Source organism: Alligator mississippiensis, chromosome 9 (genome assembly GCF_030867095.1).
Source record: "Alligator mississippiensis isolate rAllMis1 chromosome 9, rAllMis1, whole genome shotgun sequence".
Classification (NCBI taxonomy): domain Eukaryota; kingdom Metazoa; phylum Chordata; order Crocodylia; family Alligatoridae; genus Alligator; species Alligator mississippiensis.
In genome coordinates, this window is record NC_081832.1 from 8,053,776 (window position 1) to 8,070,773 (window position 16,998).

Here is a 16,998-nt window from a genome sequence, read left to right on the forward strand (position 1 = left end):
CACAGATTGGGAACTGCTGCTTTAGAGACTATAATCAATTACTACAACAATTTATGCCAAATCCTCTTCCTACCATATTATGATTACCATTTTTCTATCTTCTATAGTTTTAATTAGAGTATAACAGTGTTAATATAAACAGTCCTATTATAGTGATTAAAGACAATGATTGACTGGGCCACATCAAGCAGAAAACGGGCCAACTTGTAACAAAGTTTAACTTCATAAATATAATGCAGGATTACAAGCGTGTATGAAATTAATGATCAAACTTCAATTCATGGACCTGTTGTTCCAGATACTCTTGAAGAGGTTTAGTGCTTCTTGAAGCCGATTGGTCTGATTGTCCTCTCGTATAACCATGTTGTAGCTACTGCTGGCCACCACAAATATGATAGCAGTCACATCTAAATTAAGAGACACCCAATAATTAATATAAAAGATCCTACAGGACTAGTCAAGACCCACAGACTTTGACAAAACTGTAAAGCTTCTAGCGCTGCTAAGGTGGGGGGGGGGGGGGGGGGGGGGGGGGGGCTGGCCTGAATGCTATTGCTTTCTAAACGTAGAAAATACAAAAGAGGGAAGAATGTATAAGGGAAAGGAAAGTGGCAGGTCAAAGAACAGGATGTGAAGCAGGATACTGAAGGCAGATCAGGAGAGAAAAAACAGACTCAGAAACTGGAGAAAGGGAAAAAAAGCAACAATAGAAGAAAAGATGCAAAGAAAAGAAGATATTTAGTTTTTTAGAAAGGAACTAGATCTAAGGAGCCTGTGGGGGAAGAGGAAAAGGCAAAAATACCTTTGAGGCATATTACCGGGCAACTGCCCTTTTGCTTCCATGACACTAAAACTGAAATCACATTAGTATGGCCCTGCCCAAAACCTTCTGTCTAGGTATTTCTTAGACACAGCAGAAGAAAGATGACTGGAGAAAAGAAAAGGAAAGAAAAGTGAAAACTTAAAAATGAAGATGCATCACTGCGAAGTCATGGTTGTAGTCTTAACTCCTCCCAATGCGTACTACACCACTCAGAAGGCCACTGCCTCTTTCCAGGGAGACATCCATAGACCCACAGAACCAGCGATTCTGTGCTTCTATGTGGCTGTGCTGCTCTACACCCCTCACACTCACTTCCAAGCTCATCTGTCTCCGAATTCAACAGCAGGAGAGATGAGTCAGATCATGAGGCAATGGGAACAGGAAGAAGCAGAGGTGAAAACTGAATGGATCTTTTATCAGTAGGGTGAAAGAAAATATTGCACAGTAGTCCCATGCATCTCCCCAAGCATCCAAAAAATAATGCAGCAACTGTAGCTATATAAACAGTAAACTATATTCTATTTAGCATCTTCCTTCCTGTAGGATCCCATACAGCTGGTCTAGAGAAAAGGAGGAATTATGTGAAATTTTTTTTTTCCCTATTAACATTTTTGACTCGCTCTGGCTTTATGAAATGATGTTAACAAAAGCAATATTTCATATTCCACTCAGATACAGGCATCTACAGTGAAGAATGAATGCAGCAGTACTGTAGAAACCAGACCAAGACTGGACAAGAGGGGAACACGCAGTTAAATTGTGTGGGGAGTTTAGGGAGAAATGCAATTCCCCTAACTGAACCTTGGCCACAGCACCATAGCACTCCCGCTCTTGTGAAAAGAGCACAGTATCTTTACACCTTACCACACTTGGAAGTTATATTAGAGTTAGAAAAAAACAAGCTTGCACACAATTCTTCGTAGCAGGAAGATTACACATTTTCCTGGCCAATTCAGATAGGAACTAAGCCAGTGCTTCCCAAACTATTTTCCAATGTGACCCCATTTTAACACTTGAAAATTCACAGGACCCCAGATGCCAATGAAAACAAAACAGCAATAAAGCAGCATAATAATAATGCTCAGTATAGAACACCTACTATAAAGTATTTTAATTCTATTATAAAAAATATTATGTCATGATTTGTGTCTGTGTAGTAGATATAAAGTTGATTGTATAATATCTAAAAAATAAAGTCTTATTCTTGTATATTGTGTGTGAGGTGTGGTTGGGGGAGCAATAGGGTATGCTGAGGGATATACACGTAGGGGGGTTGTGAGTGCAGGGCATGGGCGTGTGGCTGTGTGTAGGGGGGCATCTATATGTGGGGGCAGGGTGAGGGAGGATGGGGGGGATGTGGGGACCCCCCACATTCCCTCTATGGTGCACAGCCCCTGCTGCTGGTGGTGGCAGCAGCAGCAGGCAGTGGGCGCTCTTGGCATTTGTGGCCCAGTGCAGGTGCTGCTGCTTGGTGGCACACGACTGACCAGCGCTGCACATGGGGGCAAGGAGTGCAGCCAGGCTAGCCCGCCTCTATTGTGGGAGGCTCCCTGTGCTGCACGTGCAGCCCTCAGCACTTGCGTACCACCAGAGAAGCCCCACATGATGGAGCTGGCTGCCTTCCCTGCCCCCTGCCGTGCAGGTCCTGGGACTCCACCGGGAAGCAGGGAGCAGGGCTCCCTTCCACTTCCAGTGGAGCCCTGGGACCTGCATTGCATGGGGTGGGGAAGGCAGCTGGCCGAGCTCCATCATGCAGGGCTTGTCCCAGTGGCATTCGAGTGCCCGGAGTGCCCCAGGGAGCCTCACGTGATACAGGCAGGCTGGCCTGGATGCACTCCTTGCCCCCATATGCAGCGTTGGCTGGAGCCACACACCACTGGGCAGCAGCACCTGTGCACGCCACGAGTGCCTCAAGTGCCCACCACTGCTGCTGCTGGCAGTGGGGGCTGTGCACCATGGGAGTGAAGCATGTGGGGGGTCCCCACACCCCTTCACCCTCCCTCACACCCACGCACTGCCCACCTGAGCTCAACACTCCCATCACCCCCCTGGGCACGGGCTCTGTGCTCCCTCCCAGCTGCAGCTCCCCCGCCCCTGCCGCTTCCCTACCTGGTGGCTGGACCAAGTGGGACACTGGGGAAGCCAAGTGGGTCCCCCGGCGGCTCCAGCAGTTGCAGCAGCTGCCTGCCCAGAGCTGCGTGCTGGCTGCCGGGCCCTTCCGCGCTCGAGGACACAGAAGAAGAGAGGCGGACGATCTGGGCGGGGTACAATTAGTTGGTGGGCGCCCGCAGGCTGGATGAAATTGCCTGGCAGGCTGTATTTTGCCTGCCTCCAGATTAAAGTGATTTTATTTCTTGCGACCCCATCTGCTGTTTCTACAACCCTATTTGGGGTTGTGACCCACAGTTAGGGAACCGCTGATCTAGCCAGTACTATAAAACTCCGTTTCACAAGCTGTACTATAAAAATGCCTGGTTCTCTGGGAAGGTGCAAACGTCTTAAAAACACAATGTAAACCATGGCAGAAGTATTCTGAACCAGTTTTTCATCGAAGACATGACATCTCCGTCCATAAAAGTCCGTTACTACCATACTGGCCTTAGTGCTAACTAGGAAGAGTGGCATCTATAGAGTCAGCAATTTGGCTTCCATTTTGCAACATAACATGCCTTTCTAATTTTTACTAAGTTGCTCACCTGTATTTCTGGTGGACATATTCATTAAAACGTGTAGCCTTTGTTTGAGAAGACAGAACAGAGTTTGGAAATGAACAGTCACAAGGCAAATCACAAGGAAAACTACCATATTTCCTTGCATACAACACACACTTTCCATTAAAAAAAGTTGCTGGAAATTGCTGTGCCCATTATATCTGAGAAAATATGGTAAGAATGGTTTTTGCTGAAAGTGAAAGTAAAATCTACACATCACTCCAGGAGCAGAACAGTGAACAGACTCTGCTCCCTAGCTGCTGCTATGCAGTTACTACAAGGAAAGATCGTTTTTTATTCATTCTGCTTTTAAAAAAACCCAAGGTGTGCATTATATTCCAGGGTGTGTTGTAGGTGAGAAAATACAGTAATTAAAGAACAGCAGGAAGCCTCAGACAGATAGACAAGCTATTTTACTGTACCTAGCTTGACTTCCTTCCCATCCAAACTCTTACTCAAGGTGTTCTCAAAAGTTAGAGCAGATTGCACGGCAGCACAGATTCCCACCAGCCTGACTATTGAGAGGCACGCTACGATTCCAAGCAACTAAATGGGAAGGGAGTTGCATCTCATGTCCTGGGAGCATCTAGAATTTACATTACAAGCTTCCAGTTAACTTTCATTTTTCACATTTTATAGAAGAAAGTAAATTCCATTCTTACCATTAAAACACTGGATCCATTTCCGGCGTTCATCTCTTTGCCCTCCAACATCAAACATGCTAACGCAGAAAAAAAGATCGGAGTCAGAACAGATTCTGTAGGTAAACTAAACACGCAAGCAACCTGGAAACTACCATTTTGTAGAACAGGGCTGTCCAACTGTCCTGCATGTGATCTGCAAGGCGGCCTGCAAGGGGTTAAAACTGTGGCGCCCCCCGCCAGGGGTTTCACCTGCTTGCCGCTTCCCCAACAGCAGCCAGAATCTCCAGGCATCCCCTTGCTCCTTGCAGCTGCTGCTTCCCGACTCTGCCTCAAGGGGTGGGGCAGCATGGGAAGCTGAAAGTGAATCCAGGCCATGCGCTGGGGAGGAGATCACACCCCCATAGGGCAGCAATGTGTAGGGGTAGTTGGAGCAGTGGGGGTGGTGGGGGGTGCCCATGAGAGCGTGTGTTGGGGTGAAGGCAAAATTGCATCTGCACGCTTGTGTGGTGCATCAGTGGGGAGGTGTGTGCACTAGTGGGGAGGGCACTTGACACAACATGGGGTGCCCCGGGTGCAGGGGAGCCCTGCAGTGCCCACACCGCACCACAGCCCACGTGGCACATGATCCCCAGGCCTTAGAAGTTGGCCAGCCCAGTTCTAAAACCTAGTGAGACCGAGGACTGTAGGAACCTGCAGGGAGAACTAACAGTTCATCAGTGAATGCAACAAAGCTTTCAACCACACAAATTAATGTACTTTCATTCTCATTCATATTTTAAAAGAGATGACAAAAAAGAACTGAACACATATTGGCACAAGGATCTTTATTTGTCCTTGTTTTGCTAAAACTTCAGCGAGATGTTTCCTCTGACATGCTGTAGATCTAAGTTCAGCAATTACAGACCAATGATGAGGCAACAGCATTTTCTTGTCAGGTCAAACAACCTTTTAGTACTAGCTGCACATAAAACTGCGAAGGGGAAACAACTAAGCACCTTTGAAAAATTTTATTATGCACACAGGACAACAGATCTGGGAAAGAGAGGCACAAATGCAGTTCAAAAGAAAAAACTCCCCCCACTATTTATAGTTAGGGAAAAATGGGGACAGACTCTCCAAAAGGCAAAAGGAGAGGAAGAAGCGAAGGCAAACTGAAAGGAAGTTTTGGGAGGGAAGGGGAAAGAAAAAAAAAATAAAATCAAGAAAACAGCTCAGATAAAGATTAAAAAACATATATAAAAGAAGGGAGGAAAGCTCCAAGGAAAAAGACATTCATGCACACAAGAACACACTCAAAATAGGGTGTCCCAGATATTCTCAGTTGTGCGTGCAAAACTGAACTCACACGTGCGTCTGATTTGTACCCAAATGTTTGTTTAGTGACGTCTGAATGACCATTTAGATTTGCAAGTGATAACAGTGAAGGGAGTTCAGAAAACATGTCAACATTGAGACACTGTAACATGAGAGGCAGTGTCCTGTATAGTGGGACTTTAGACTACAGAAGTTTTAGCAGCAATTTAATTGTTTCAAATTAGTGGTTGGACCAAAACTGAGATGAGACTGAACTAAGTTATGAAAAAATGTCTCTAAAAAATTCCAACTCTAAAATCTGCTGTTTGATTAGAATGGAGATGGCAAAGAAATTCATGTCTTCCGAGTGCCTTTCTGCAAAAGCTCACAAAACCAGATTGCAGTTTTAGCTCCTGATCCTGAAAGCAAGACCTTTATGGGCAGACACCTAAGACCATGTAAAGTCCCACTGATGTCAAGAGGGTTCTCCACAAGCACACACTTGGGCATAAATGATCACCTTCAAAACCTACGTCTTCTGCTCAGACCATGTGCAATTCCCAGCAGGAATGACAGGAGTTGAATGAAGACAACCCGGAATTTGGTTTTATATATGTAATTTTTTAAACGTATAACTACTGTTGAGCAATTAAAATTGATATGACCCTGCTTTTTTGGAATTCCTTAGAGAAAACATTTTTTTTTCAGTTCCCTCTCCTGGCTTTGATGGTTCCAGAGCACAATACATATTTTGGCGAGATAAAGTGTTAGATATGTATTTGTTACAAAAGAAAAAAAACCCATCCATTTTAATGTCAGCTCCATTTAAAACGCAAGAAATTTGCCAAAGAAGACAGAATCAGCAGGAAACTTATTTTCAACATTATGGAAAGTTACAACAAAGGAGAATCAAATAATCAAAAAGCTTTAGAAAAAATATACTTGAGAAAATCAAAAAAGCAGAAAAATACAAAACAATGCATATGGTATTTTTAAACCATAAGCTATGAAGTTTCTGAACAGAAATATGTTAAAATACTTGCTTGCCATTAAGCATTAAGTTCAGCAATAGGGAAGTGGTCTCCAACATACGAACAGGACTACAGTAGCCTCTTCTCCATTTTGCTAATTCATATTCCCCAGATGTAGCACTTTAACTCAGGGAAAGAAAGATGATACTTACTGAAAGTTTACTTTGTCCACCTGAAACTTGGTTTCAAATATTCCTGATGTCAAAACTCTGCATCTGAGAAGGTCCTAGAGAACAAAGGAACAGCCACTGGTTCACAGCACTGACTAAATCAATCAATCAATCAATCATTCTCCAAACCTTCAAGCTCAGAAAAGAAAAAAAATATTTATTTATTTATGACTGACTGGCAACATACTCAGTGCTGTAGAGAACACAGGGAAGATACAAAATCTTTCAAATGAAGTCTGCAAATGCTTAACTTGTAATGTGAGCATTTCCACAAATCAGAGCCAAAGTACCAAACCCTGAGATGCAGCTCCCGCTTTGGCAAATGCAAGTACTCAGCAGCTGGCATCTCCTGGATCTTTAAAGACTCTACTAACAAGACTTAAGTTTGGGGGTGATAGCGCACCACTTCCCTTAACTTCAATGGGAATGGGAGGTGGAAATAACTGTTTAAAATACAAGACAACAAAATTAGATGCTAATTTCTTCCACTAAGCAGCAGTATACCCAATGGTACAAAGTCAAAGGCTGGCTGCTATACAGCTTTTCTGAAGAGCAGCATGAAAGTAGAGGGCTAGGACTGCTCAGGTAACAGGAGATATTCCAGAGCTTGGTTTTCAGTAACTCTCATGAAGGGCTCTTCAGGTAACATTTCTTCCGTATTTCCCCCTCAACTACCTAGTACTTGGCTACCAAGGTTGGCTATAGTACTTGGCTAGAATTCAAACCAGGGGAAAGGCACAGGGTTCAGAATTTGCTCCTTAGTGATTAAGAGTAAGAGCTGGAAAGTCAAGTACCTGAATCTTTTGGGCAGGGAAACCTTATAAAATCTGTTTTATTTGAACTTTCTTGTAGATGCACAAAATATAATCAGATCTTTGGAGCTGCCAACAAACAAGGTGGCTCTAAATATGAAAAGCTGTTACACAGCCCAACATAATAAGCTGCCCAAATAAGTTAAAGCCACCATCGATCTTTATACGTCGGGTTAAGCAGCGATCTGCATGTGGAAAGTCTCCAGGAGAATTAACAAACGAACACAATTTTATTCAAGCTTAAGATAAATTACAACATGAAAGTTCATGTTCTAGTAGCAAATACCATTCTGAATAACCAAGTTGAAGTTCTGGTGTTGCTCAGACTTGGTTCTTTCATTTGTATCATACAGATAAGACCATGAGAGTGAAGTACAATGTTTAAGAACTGATATGCCCATTAAAAGCTACTTCTCTATTGCACTAGTATTATAGTAAAATGATCATAAATTAGTCAGTCATTCTTTAAGCTTAGAGTAAAAGCCATACAAAATCCAAAGGTTATACAATATTGTTAAATCATTAAACAAAATGGCTACATATTAATCATTTCATTAATAGTGAATTATAATCTTGCTATTTTTAACATTTTTTATACTGGAATATATATATATATATATATATATATATATATATATATGCATTGAAATACTGTTTAACTACATTTGGTTGTTAGGAATACTTTTTTAAATTTTTCAATAATTATAATATTAGACATGAAAAATCTAGCAATTGTTCAGAGCTTTTATCATCAGAACAAGAATAAAACCAGAACAAAAAAACAGAACAAAAACATCCAGCTCTGAAGAAGAGCATCATTCAGTCATTATCACCTGGTGTCCGTATGGGACTCCCCTAAGTCAGTGGCCCTAGCAAGCACAGAATAAATACCTACAAACAGAGCCCCTGATCCAATAAGAAAAATTGAAGCGCTGAGCTTTTAAAAATTACTTCCCAGTTCAGAAAAACTGTTTAGGAAATTTTATATTATTTTTTTCACTTTTTTAAAAACTCCTTGAAAATGGAGATAAATGACTTAGTAGTTTATAAGAAACTCAGCCTGTATGAAGAATATATTGAATTAATTCCTATGTGATTTAACTTCAGGAGCAAGGGATATTAAACTGTTCTCTCATCAGTGGTGCTCAAGAAAGTTTTGGAAAAATTCTTTATTTTTTGCCCCTCTATTCCACAAAATTCTTGTGAGGTTAAATGGGCCTCTGCATATTCAAGAAGTTAAGCATATACCTTTGTTTGGGCTGGGGACCTGATCCTTCAGCAAAACGTCATACATTTGCCAGCTAAATGAAGACTACAATCTATAGTCTGACAAATAAGAAAGCACACTGATAAAGACACCTATGTACAAATCTCTTTTCCAGTGAGACTAAATGGGCCACTGAACTGTTGGATGAAATCTGTAACGAATGCTTTTACATGGGACAAAATAACATAGAGTTCTAAGTATGCTTGTACTGTTAAATCCTTCCTACAAATAATGACATGAATTTTAATTCTTGTTTAGGGTTATTTAATCCTTATCACCTGCAATCAAAAAACTTACAAAATCAGGGAAGATTATATTAAATATTCAATGTGAACTCCAGAAGCTGCTTTCCTCTGTGGGAAGGAATTGCACTTGAAAGAGAATGCTATGTGGCAAAATGCTCTTCTTTTTGCTCTGCCTCAGACTGACTTTTCACTGCTGGAACCTCAGTCCTAGATCTTGCAATGAGATCCCTACAGCCCTCAGGGAATTAAACAAGAATGCTGGAGTGGAATGGGAGGTCTGACTGTAGGGATCCAGGCACGGGACAAGATCCTTTATTTATGAAGACCAGTCAGTTCACATATAGGATCTTATTCTGTTCCATGCGATTTAAAACTTGCAAATTAAAAAAAGCTTTTCTAAACACTAAAGTATTAAAAAAATGTTGATGTCTCCATTTCTTTTCTTGCTCATAAGTCTGATGTGGCCCTAATCTCAGTCAGATCCATGAAGGTGGATCCCAGAACCCATCTGGTGCTCCAAGGCTTCAGATGGGCACAAGAATCCACCTGTGGGGATCTATTTGTTGGGCTGGGCTTTTGTCACAGTGGTAAGTACATGACAATACGAGATGCTGAACAACACGTTAGTAAATAGAATCAAAGCCTGCCGCACATACAACATTCTCACAAGTCAGCAAATGCAGATTTTCCTTATGTATTGAAAACACATGCCACATAGTATGAAAGAACGACAACTGCCGACTGCTTTGCCTGTCCCAAGTTCTTGCGTGTAATGGCATAGCAACTAATCCAGTTTCTTATCATTAGGTTTCACAGCTCATTTAAATGCTCATACTGTAACACGGTATTAAGCTTTAGAAATTAAGGTCCAAATTGTATTTTAAAACACATTTTTTGGTAAATAATTAAGTTATTCTGAATGGCTGTAGGAATACAATGAAAATTGGATCACTTCACTTTGATTGAGCAAAGGGTGTCTGTGGCTTTGGAAAGCTTGGTATTTAACTGCTGCTAACTGGACATGCTGTTCCAAACTTGAAATGGGTGTCATTTGCAAAGGAAGTTGAGTCAGTCCTGATGATAGTTCCTTTTAATTACTAAATGCATTTAACCTCATATTCACTAAAAGAATGCAGTCTTGCAGAACATACTACATTAAAATGGAGAGATTTGTGGCTGGTAAGCTATTCTGTTATTTAATTTAGCTTTTATTTTACAGTAATATATGCAAAAAGGACTGGAAATTATCCTTAACCAAGAGTTATGTGGCTCCAAACCTGATGGTAAAGACCTAGCTTATAGCAGGAGACAGAGCACTGAGAAAACACAAACCAAATCTGAGACATAAAGCAATGTGTATAACAAATATTCAGGGAGGGGATTTGGGTACTGCTATTCTCCAGTTCATATGAGTAAAAGGGATGGCTTTTATTATTACAGAAGTCTGAGATATACTTTAACCTGAGCAGTTATTCATTTCACAGTACTGATGCACCTGAGTTGAGACACAGAACATATAAAATATAAAGTTAATTTTCATTGCACTACTCAACATCGTACAGAACATGTCCATGCCTACACTAGTGACCATAGCTGCCAACTGGACAAGACAGAGCTAAAAAATGTACTGCAAAATTCAAAACTTAGTTACCCTTGGAGACAGAGTTGAAGGTTTATTTTAGAATTTCATAGTGAAACTTTGCTCACCTGGTCAGATGGTGTATAATCATTTTGTTTGACTATGTCAATCTTGTCTAGAAAGCTGGAAAAAAATAAAGAAGTGTAACTTTTTCATTGTCAAATTATGAGATTTATATTTAAAGTTTAATTACAATATATGGAGTAGAATATCTTTTAGATACTTTAACAGCTCCCAAGGTAACTGTGTATTTTTTGCATTTCATATCTCATACTTTAAAAAATGCTAAACTGTATATATTGCATATAGTGTGCAATATTAAGGAGTCGCATTTCCTATCACTATCCAGCAGAGGGCCAGAAACACAACTTTAATCATGTAGCCTGCTAATCTCATTACAATTTTCAACAAAATAGTTCCATTTAAATTACAGTTTCATTCTAATAAACTGTGTCAATAAATATAAATACCCAAATACTGACATAAATGGTGCTAACGTTATCTATTGTCAAATTAGAACATTAATATAATTCAAACAAACTCAGGCAAAAATAAACTTAAAGTAAGATATGAACGTTGTTTTTAAAATCTCACTGCACGGTAGTTTGTTAAAAATGGATGAACTGCGCTTATTTCTGTTTTGTTGCCAACTGCACACTGGATCACGTCTGCACGGGGGGGTTGGACAAGGCCGGATTTGGCATGCAGGGCTGGGCTGGTACACAGACCACATGCACAAACCAGCCACGTGCTGACCCCATTCCTGATCTGGCCCACGGACTGGTCCCCTGCCATTCTTCTGGCCCATGGGCCTGGAAGGCTGAATACCACTGCTCTAGAAAATCATACCCTCCTGATTTTCTTTCATTTTAACTGGAAGCAGAAATCCTAGGGTGCACCTCCTTTGTGCATAACTGGTTTTAAAGCAGTGTTAATGCATAAAAGCCTCCAAAAATGCTGCAAAGCTGTTTAAAACTGCTCAGACATCTATCAAGAAAACCCATTCATGCATGCTTATTTCTTGCTACAGTAAACCACGGTTGCACAGAATAGGTTCTATGGGATACAGGCAGGAAGGCAGTTAGACGACTAACTTTGTTAGAAATTTTCTCAGCTCTAGACTTTCATAAATCCTTAGCCTTACTGCCTACAGCATAGTTCAGATCTGATGCTACCAATATCTCCACATTTCAACTGTCAACACAAACAGGTATCAAGGATACACAACACAGACACCTTCCATTTTGTATTACTGAAATGCCAAGAAGTGCCTGCAGTTACCTTTGTTGGCAACACGTGATTTATCACCACCCTAGAAGCAATGTGCCTTTGCGAGACGACACACGGGATGCCTTGCAACTAAATTCCAGTTTGCAGATGAACAAGGACAACGCAAGGAAGTGGAAACTCAAGCTTTTCCCTATATTGTGCATGAGTGCACGCTAATTCATGCTTCTGACAATGCAGAAAAAGGTATTTAGAAGTCTAATTCCTACTGAAATTAATCTCTTTGTTGATCTATGCCTTTGTCCCCAGGCTTATTTAATCACTAGCCACTCTAGCACTGCTAACAGATGGCTGAGACGGACCAATTTGAAGGTGGTGTTGTGTTGTGGTTACTGTCTGCTACAACCTGGACTAAGGTGATCAATTCATTTTGCAGGACACTGAAAAGATTTTTCAATCATTACTGATCCAGGTTAGAATTTTATAACCTTTACCTTAGGAAACACAAACATGTTATTAAAAATAATTAAAACTTTAAAACCCTCCAGCCCCTACAGACAAAGTTTTCAAGGACCGTAAGGCAACAAGGGAGGCGAGCATACAAAGAGCAGTGCGGGGAAACGTTTACTGCTGTTTCATGCTGGATTTTTATCTTTTCTCTTCCAGGCTCACTTATAATTACACCCCTCCACCCCCCCAAAAATGACTGTTTAATGTAAAGAAGGGTGTTAAATATGCAAATTTACTATGGCTTTAGATTTGTAGAAATGTCTCTACGCTCATTAATGTTATTCTGCTTTTAATAGTGCAGTCTCAGTAACGTGTGGTGACAACCTACATTTCAGAAGCTGGAGGATGTCTGATAGAGGAATTCCTGCTATTTTACAAACAGTTATATTAGTCACCTATGCGATTTTGAAGCATCCAGCCTTTCCATGCTATATTCACCCAAGAGCAACATTTTTATAGTAAGCTTCCACAAATATTCACTCTACTTTTATAATAAATTCTACGGGTTTTGGAAACTCTGACAATTAGAAAAACAACAACAAGACTTTTCCAAAACCTGGAACTGAAAGTACAAACCTCTTACTGTTGTTTATACAGACTATTTTTAGGCCTATGATTTCCTCGAAAAACACCAGCCACATAGGAGAAGCAGTACTGTACTGGAGATGAATTCCAGCAGAAACATTCATGCCAGGTAAAACAAATTCAAGCGTAATCAACATTTCTTCTTCCCCTCCCCAAACACTTCCAATATTCAATAATGTCCAATATTCAAAACAATATGAGTTTAGAAGAAAGCTTGTCATTGTGTGACAGTTACCAGAAAGAGGTCGTTAGCTGTGCTAGTCTGAAGTTACCAGCAAACCTAACAATTCTTCCAGCAGCATTTTTGGGAAAGAGAGCAACGGAAGAGTTAAATGAAGAACTCTCCTTCGTGTGCATCTCCTTTTCTATGAGAAATGCTTTAATTTTAAGAATATAAGCAAAAAACAATCGCTGATTTACAAACCCATAAACTGACGGGGTAGCCGAGCTGCAACATTGTGACGTTTGCCAAGTGAAAGAAAAAAGAAAGCCAAAGGGCAGTGGAAAATCCATCACTCCTGATGCAACTAAAATCAGTGTGCATTGGCGGGGGGGAGGAAAGAGTTCAGGAAAGCTCACAGTACAATACCCAGGGATGTTCCAGTCACTGTAAATTGAAACTGAGCTCTTGGTATGCAATGCATCTAGTAAATGAGATTAATGCCCAGTGGATATTTACAATTTTTAGTTTAACATAATAAAACTAAAATCAATCCAAAATGAGGACAAATTCATCATAACTGCTATTCGTTCTCCTGAAGCCCCTGCCCAAAATGTGAAGCTCTGAGTTGGGCCAGTTCAGTGCTAGTCTGTATGCCAAATTCATTGCTGGGGCACATGGGCCTGATTCCCATGGGGTTGTGTCTATTTATGCCAGTGGTGAATTTAGCTCTGAAAATATCTGAACACAATTCCATCCTTGGGACTTCAAGCTAGAGAAAAGAACAAAATGTAGGGTGACATGGTTCCAGCTTACTGGAGATCACTTAATCTGCTGAGAAAAAGTTGCTGTGGGGAAGCCTGCTATGGGAGCTCTGGTATGTTCAGAAGTCCTGAGAAAATTGCTTTGGTGAGACGGAGCAAAACTGTTGCTATGTTTCAGAAACACAGGAGTCAAAGAATCCATGAACACAGATTTTACATCAGTAACAATTTCTGCTTCAAATTACAAAAATTAGTCACTGCCTTTTTCTGAAAAGATTTTGTGGAGAGAAGATGAGGAAATCACTTGCCAGAAAGCAAACAAGCCAGCCAGTCAATAGCTTTTCTCAGTGCTCACTCAGAGATGCATCCTGACCCACCATGTCACAGGACTGGCTCCTCGCACTGCTAATTACTACCACTTAGACATTGGGTGGCCACACTACAAAAGGACAGTGCGAGAATACAGGGGTTGGTTTGTTTTTTTTAGCTGCTAGCAATGCTTCAACAGGAGCAGAAGCATTTTCCTTAATTCAGCGACATACTTTTGCCTGGGATATTAAAATTCACCGTATTAAACTACAAGAGAAAAATCAAAGCAATTTGAAATAAAATCTAATTTATCCTCAGCCCTTCCTCAAAGACAAGGAAAAGAATTTGCAAAATGCTTTATATGGAAATCACTGCTAAGCATCCAGCTAGCTCCCTTGCAGTTTTTAGACACTGCATTTATTAAACAAATCTCACACAAGGGTGGCACAAATGTGTTCCCATTGTGTGGGGAACAGTGACTGACACATGCACTCCAAATCCTTTTCTAAATGTTTAATAACCTTGCCATCCCTAACCAATGTCCTGGATTCCCAGATAAAGCCATCATCATGTTACTATCCCCACTTCAATAGCATGGAAGTTTAAGAGTTTATTTATTCATCTTTTCTGATAATGCCATGTTCTTACGTTTTTAGAGTCAAACTTAGCAAACGAACAATGTTGTTCTGAGATAAGAGACGTGTTGACGTAAAATTACTAAGCCTCAGCCACAGTGAAAAAAATTCTGTTTATGTTCCCCAACAAAAAGGTATATAATGCATTTAAAAAAAAAAAAAAGTTTCAGCCCATACCACCACCTTTCTCATCCTTTTTGGAAGAGCTGGACAATAATCAAAGAGCCTCTCCTTGAAGATTAATTCCCTTGTTGAAGAAACAGGAAAACTTACTAACCCTTTCAATCAACAGTAACTTGAAATTCTAGGTCTTTGTGATTTGATGAAATGGTTGACGGACAAGTTGAACATTTTCAATCTCTGTCTAAAAGAACCTTTGGTTCTCATTTAACACACCATAGCAAAGGTCTCCTTCAAGAGACAACGCACTTATTTTGGGAAACAACATTTTTATTACTACCAGGTTGTTTTTTTTGTCAGGTCAAAACTTGAATTTATAAACAAAATGAAACCACCACTTACTTTTCTTTCCAGCCCCCGCTTCCCTGATATTAACTTCCTGGCACTTGGTATCAATGAACTGCACATCAACCATTCCAAAACACCCCATCTCAACTGGAAGTCAAACATTTATTCGTAACATTTCCCCAAAGTATTAGCCTTTTGTATTTGTTACCTCCTTCCATCTAAGTCTCAAACTCTGCAGATACCACGACCCCTGCGCTCTACGCCAGAGGCGGTGTTATTAACCCTCGTTTACAATCAAGGCACAGAGATTAAAGTAGATGCACTTCAAACCGAGAGCGCAGAATCCTGGTCTCCCGTTAGGCAGTGCTTTTATTAGCGTTCCAAATTAATCACAGTTTTGTCTGTTGTGGCCAGGGCCACCTTCAAAGCTGCAGTTACAATTCACCAAATCAGAGCCCTGATTCTGCAGTCCTCACTCTTGTGAACTCCCATCAAAAACAGGGGTTTTACCTGATGAAGGACTGGGCCCAGTGTCCATTAAAAACAAATTTAAGCACTGGTAATACTGCCATTAACTTCAATTTGTCTGTAAGTAACAGAATATAAAATATGCCTTTCTTTTTCCAGAACAAATCATCACCTCTTTTTTTTTTTTGTTTATTCTCTAGTTTGAATTTTTGCAGTAACTTTAATGGTGTTCAAATATAGGCTCCTTTTTTTACTTTATTATCAGAGACTTTGTCTACCCAGGCTTTGTCTGTTCTGTGACTACAAGTTACTATTTAGTAAGATAATATTCTTCTTAAAGGGACATTCAGGTTGAGATCTCTAAAAATTTTATGTACTACAACTTGGAAGTTTGTTTGCTTTTTAAATCTGTCCAGAGAAGTTTGTCAGGCTCAAAACATGAGGTCTGCAACACTGTTAAAACTCTGGCTTTTCATTCAGGTCAATAACCTGAAAACAAACCCAGGGCATCGCATTTATTTGCAGTCGCAAGCATGCACGCGTCGGCTATCCTTCAGCTCTGCCCGTCTCTTCTATTCTTGAGAGCAAGCAGGATATCGGAAACAAAAAATAACCAAAAATTCTATTCCTTAAATTGGTGGAAGGGGTTTCTTAAATGCCTCTGTTCTTCTTAATAAACATGGTATTTGAAGATGTTGGCACAGTAGAGGAATGGCAGGATATGGAAGCAAACAAAAAGTAAGCTGACAGACTTAAATGTTAGAGCTTGCTAATATTTACCATGCCCCTGCAATAAAGGATAGTGTATACATATAAAATGTATCAGCCAATTATGTCATATAATACTTCCTCAACATTTAGTAAAGAAAAAAATCTAGTTACACTAGTCTCTCCTTCCTCTCCTGCCCCGCTTAAAAAGGATATTTATAATGAAATTTTCCACAGTTTAGAAGGAAGGATTTTTATGGTTTATGTGGGTCATGCAAACATGATAAAAATCTTATAAATCTTCTAAAAGTGTTCATGTATGCATAGCAGTGTACACACACACACTTACAATGACAGTAAAAAAATCCCAATACAATCTATTTATGAGCTAGTTAAAATACTTGCAGTACTATGTTTAAACCCCCCCCCCCCCCAATAATTGCTTTTGAGGCAGAGGCATGCAAGAAAACATCTAGCATTTTATATATTTTTATAATCACAAGGAATGTTTTTGTATTTTTTTTTTTAA

At 40.3% G+C, this 16,998-nt stretch overlaps 1 protein-coding gene across 3 annotated transcripts in view; it reads right to left on the minus strand.

Annotated features, from left to right (window-relative positions):
• Positions 1 to 16,998, minus strand: part of GNAS (GNAS complex locus) — a 211,838-nt gene that overhangs the window by 6,144 nt on the left and 188,696 nt on the right. For all 3 annotated transcript variants that reach the window (XM_059713228.1, XM_059713230.1, XM_059713231.1), the window contains exons 6-9: positions 10,704 to 10,758; positions 6,655 to 6,728; positions 4,197 to 4,255; positions 287 to 407 (exon numbers count right to left, since the gene is read on the minus strand). In XM_059713228.1, the coding sequence (XP_059569211.1) occupies positions 287 to 407; positions 4,197 to 4,255; positions 6,655 to 6,728; positions 10,704 to 10,758 (309 nt within the window). The remainder of the gene's footprint in view (positions 1 to 286; positions 408 to 4,196; positions 4,256 to 6,654; positions 6,729 to 10,703; positions 10,759 to 16,998) is intronic.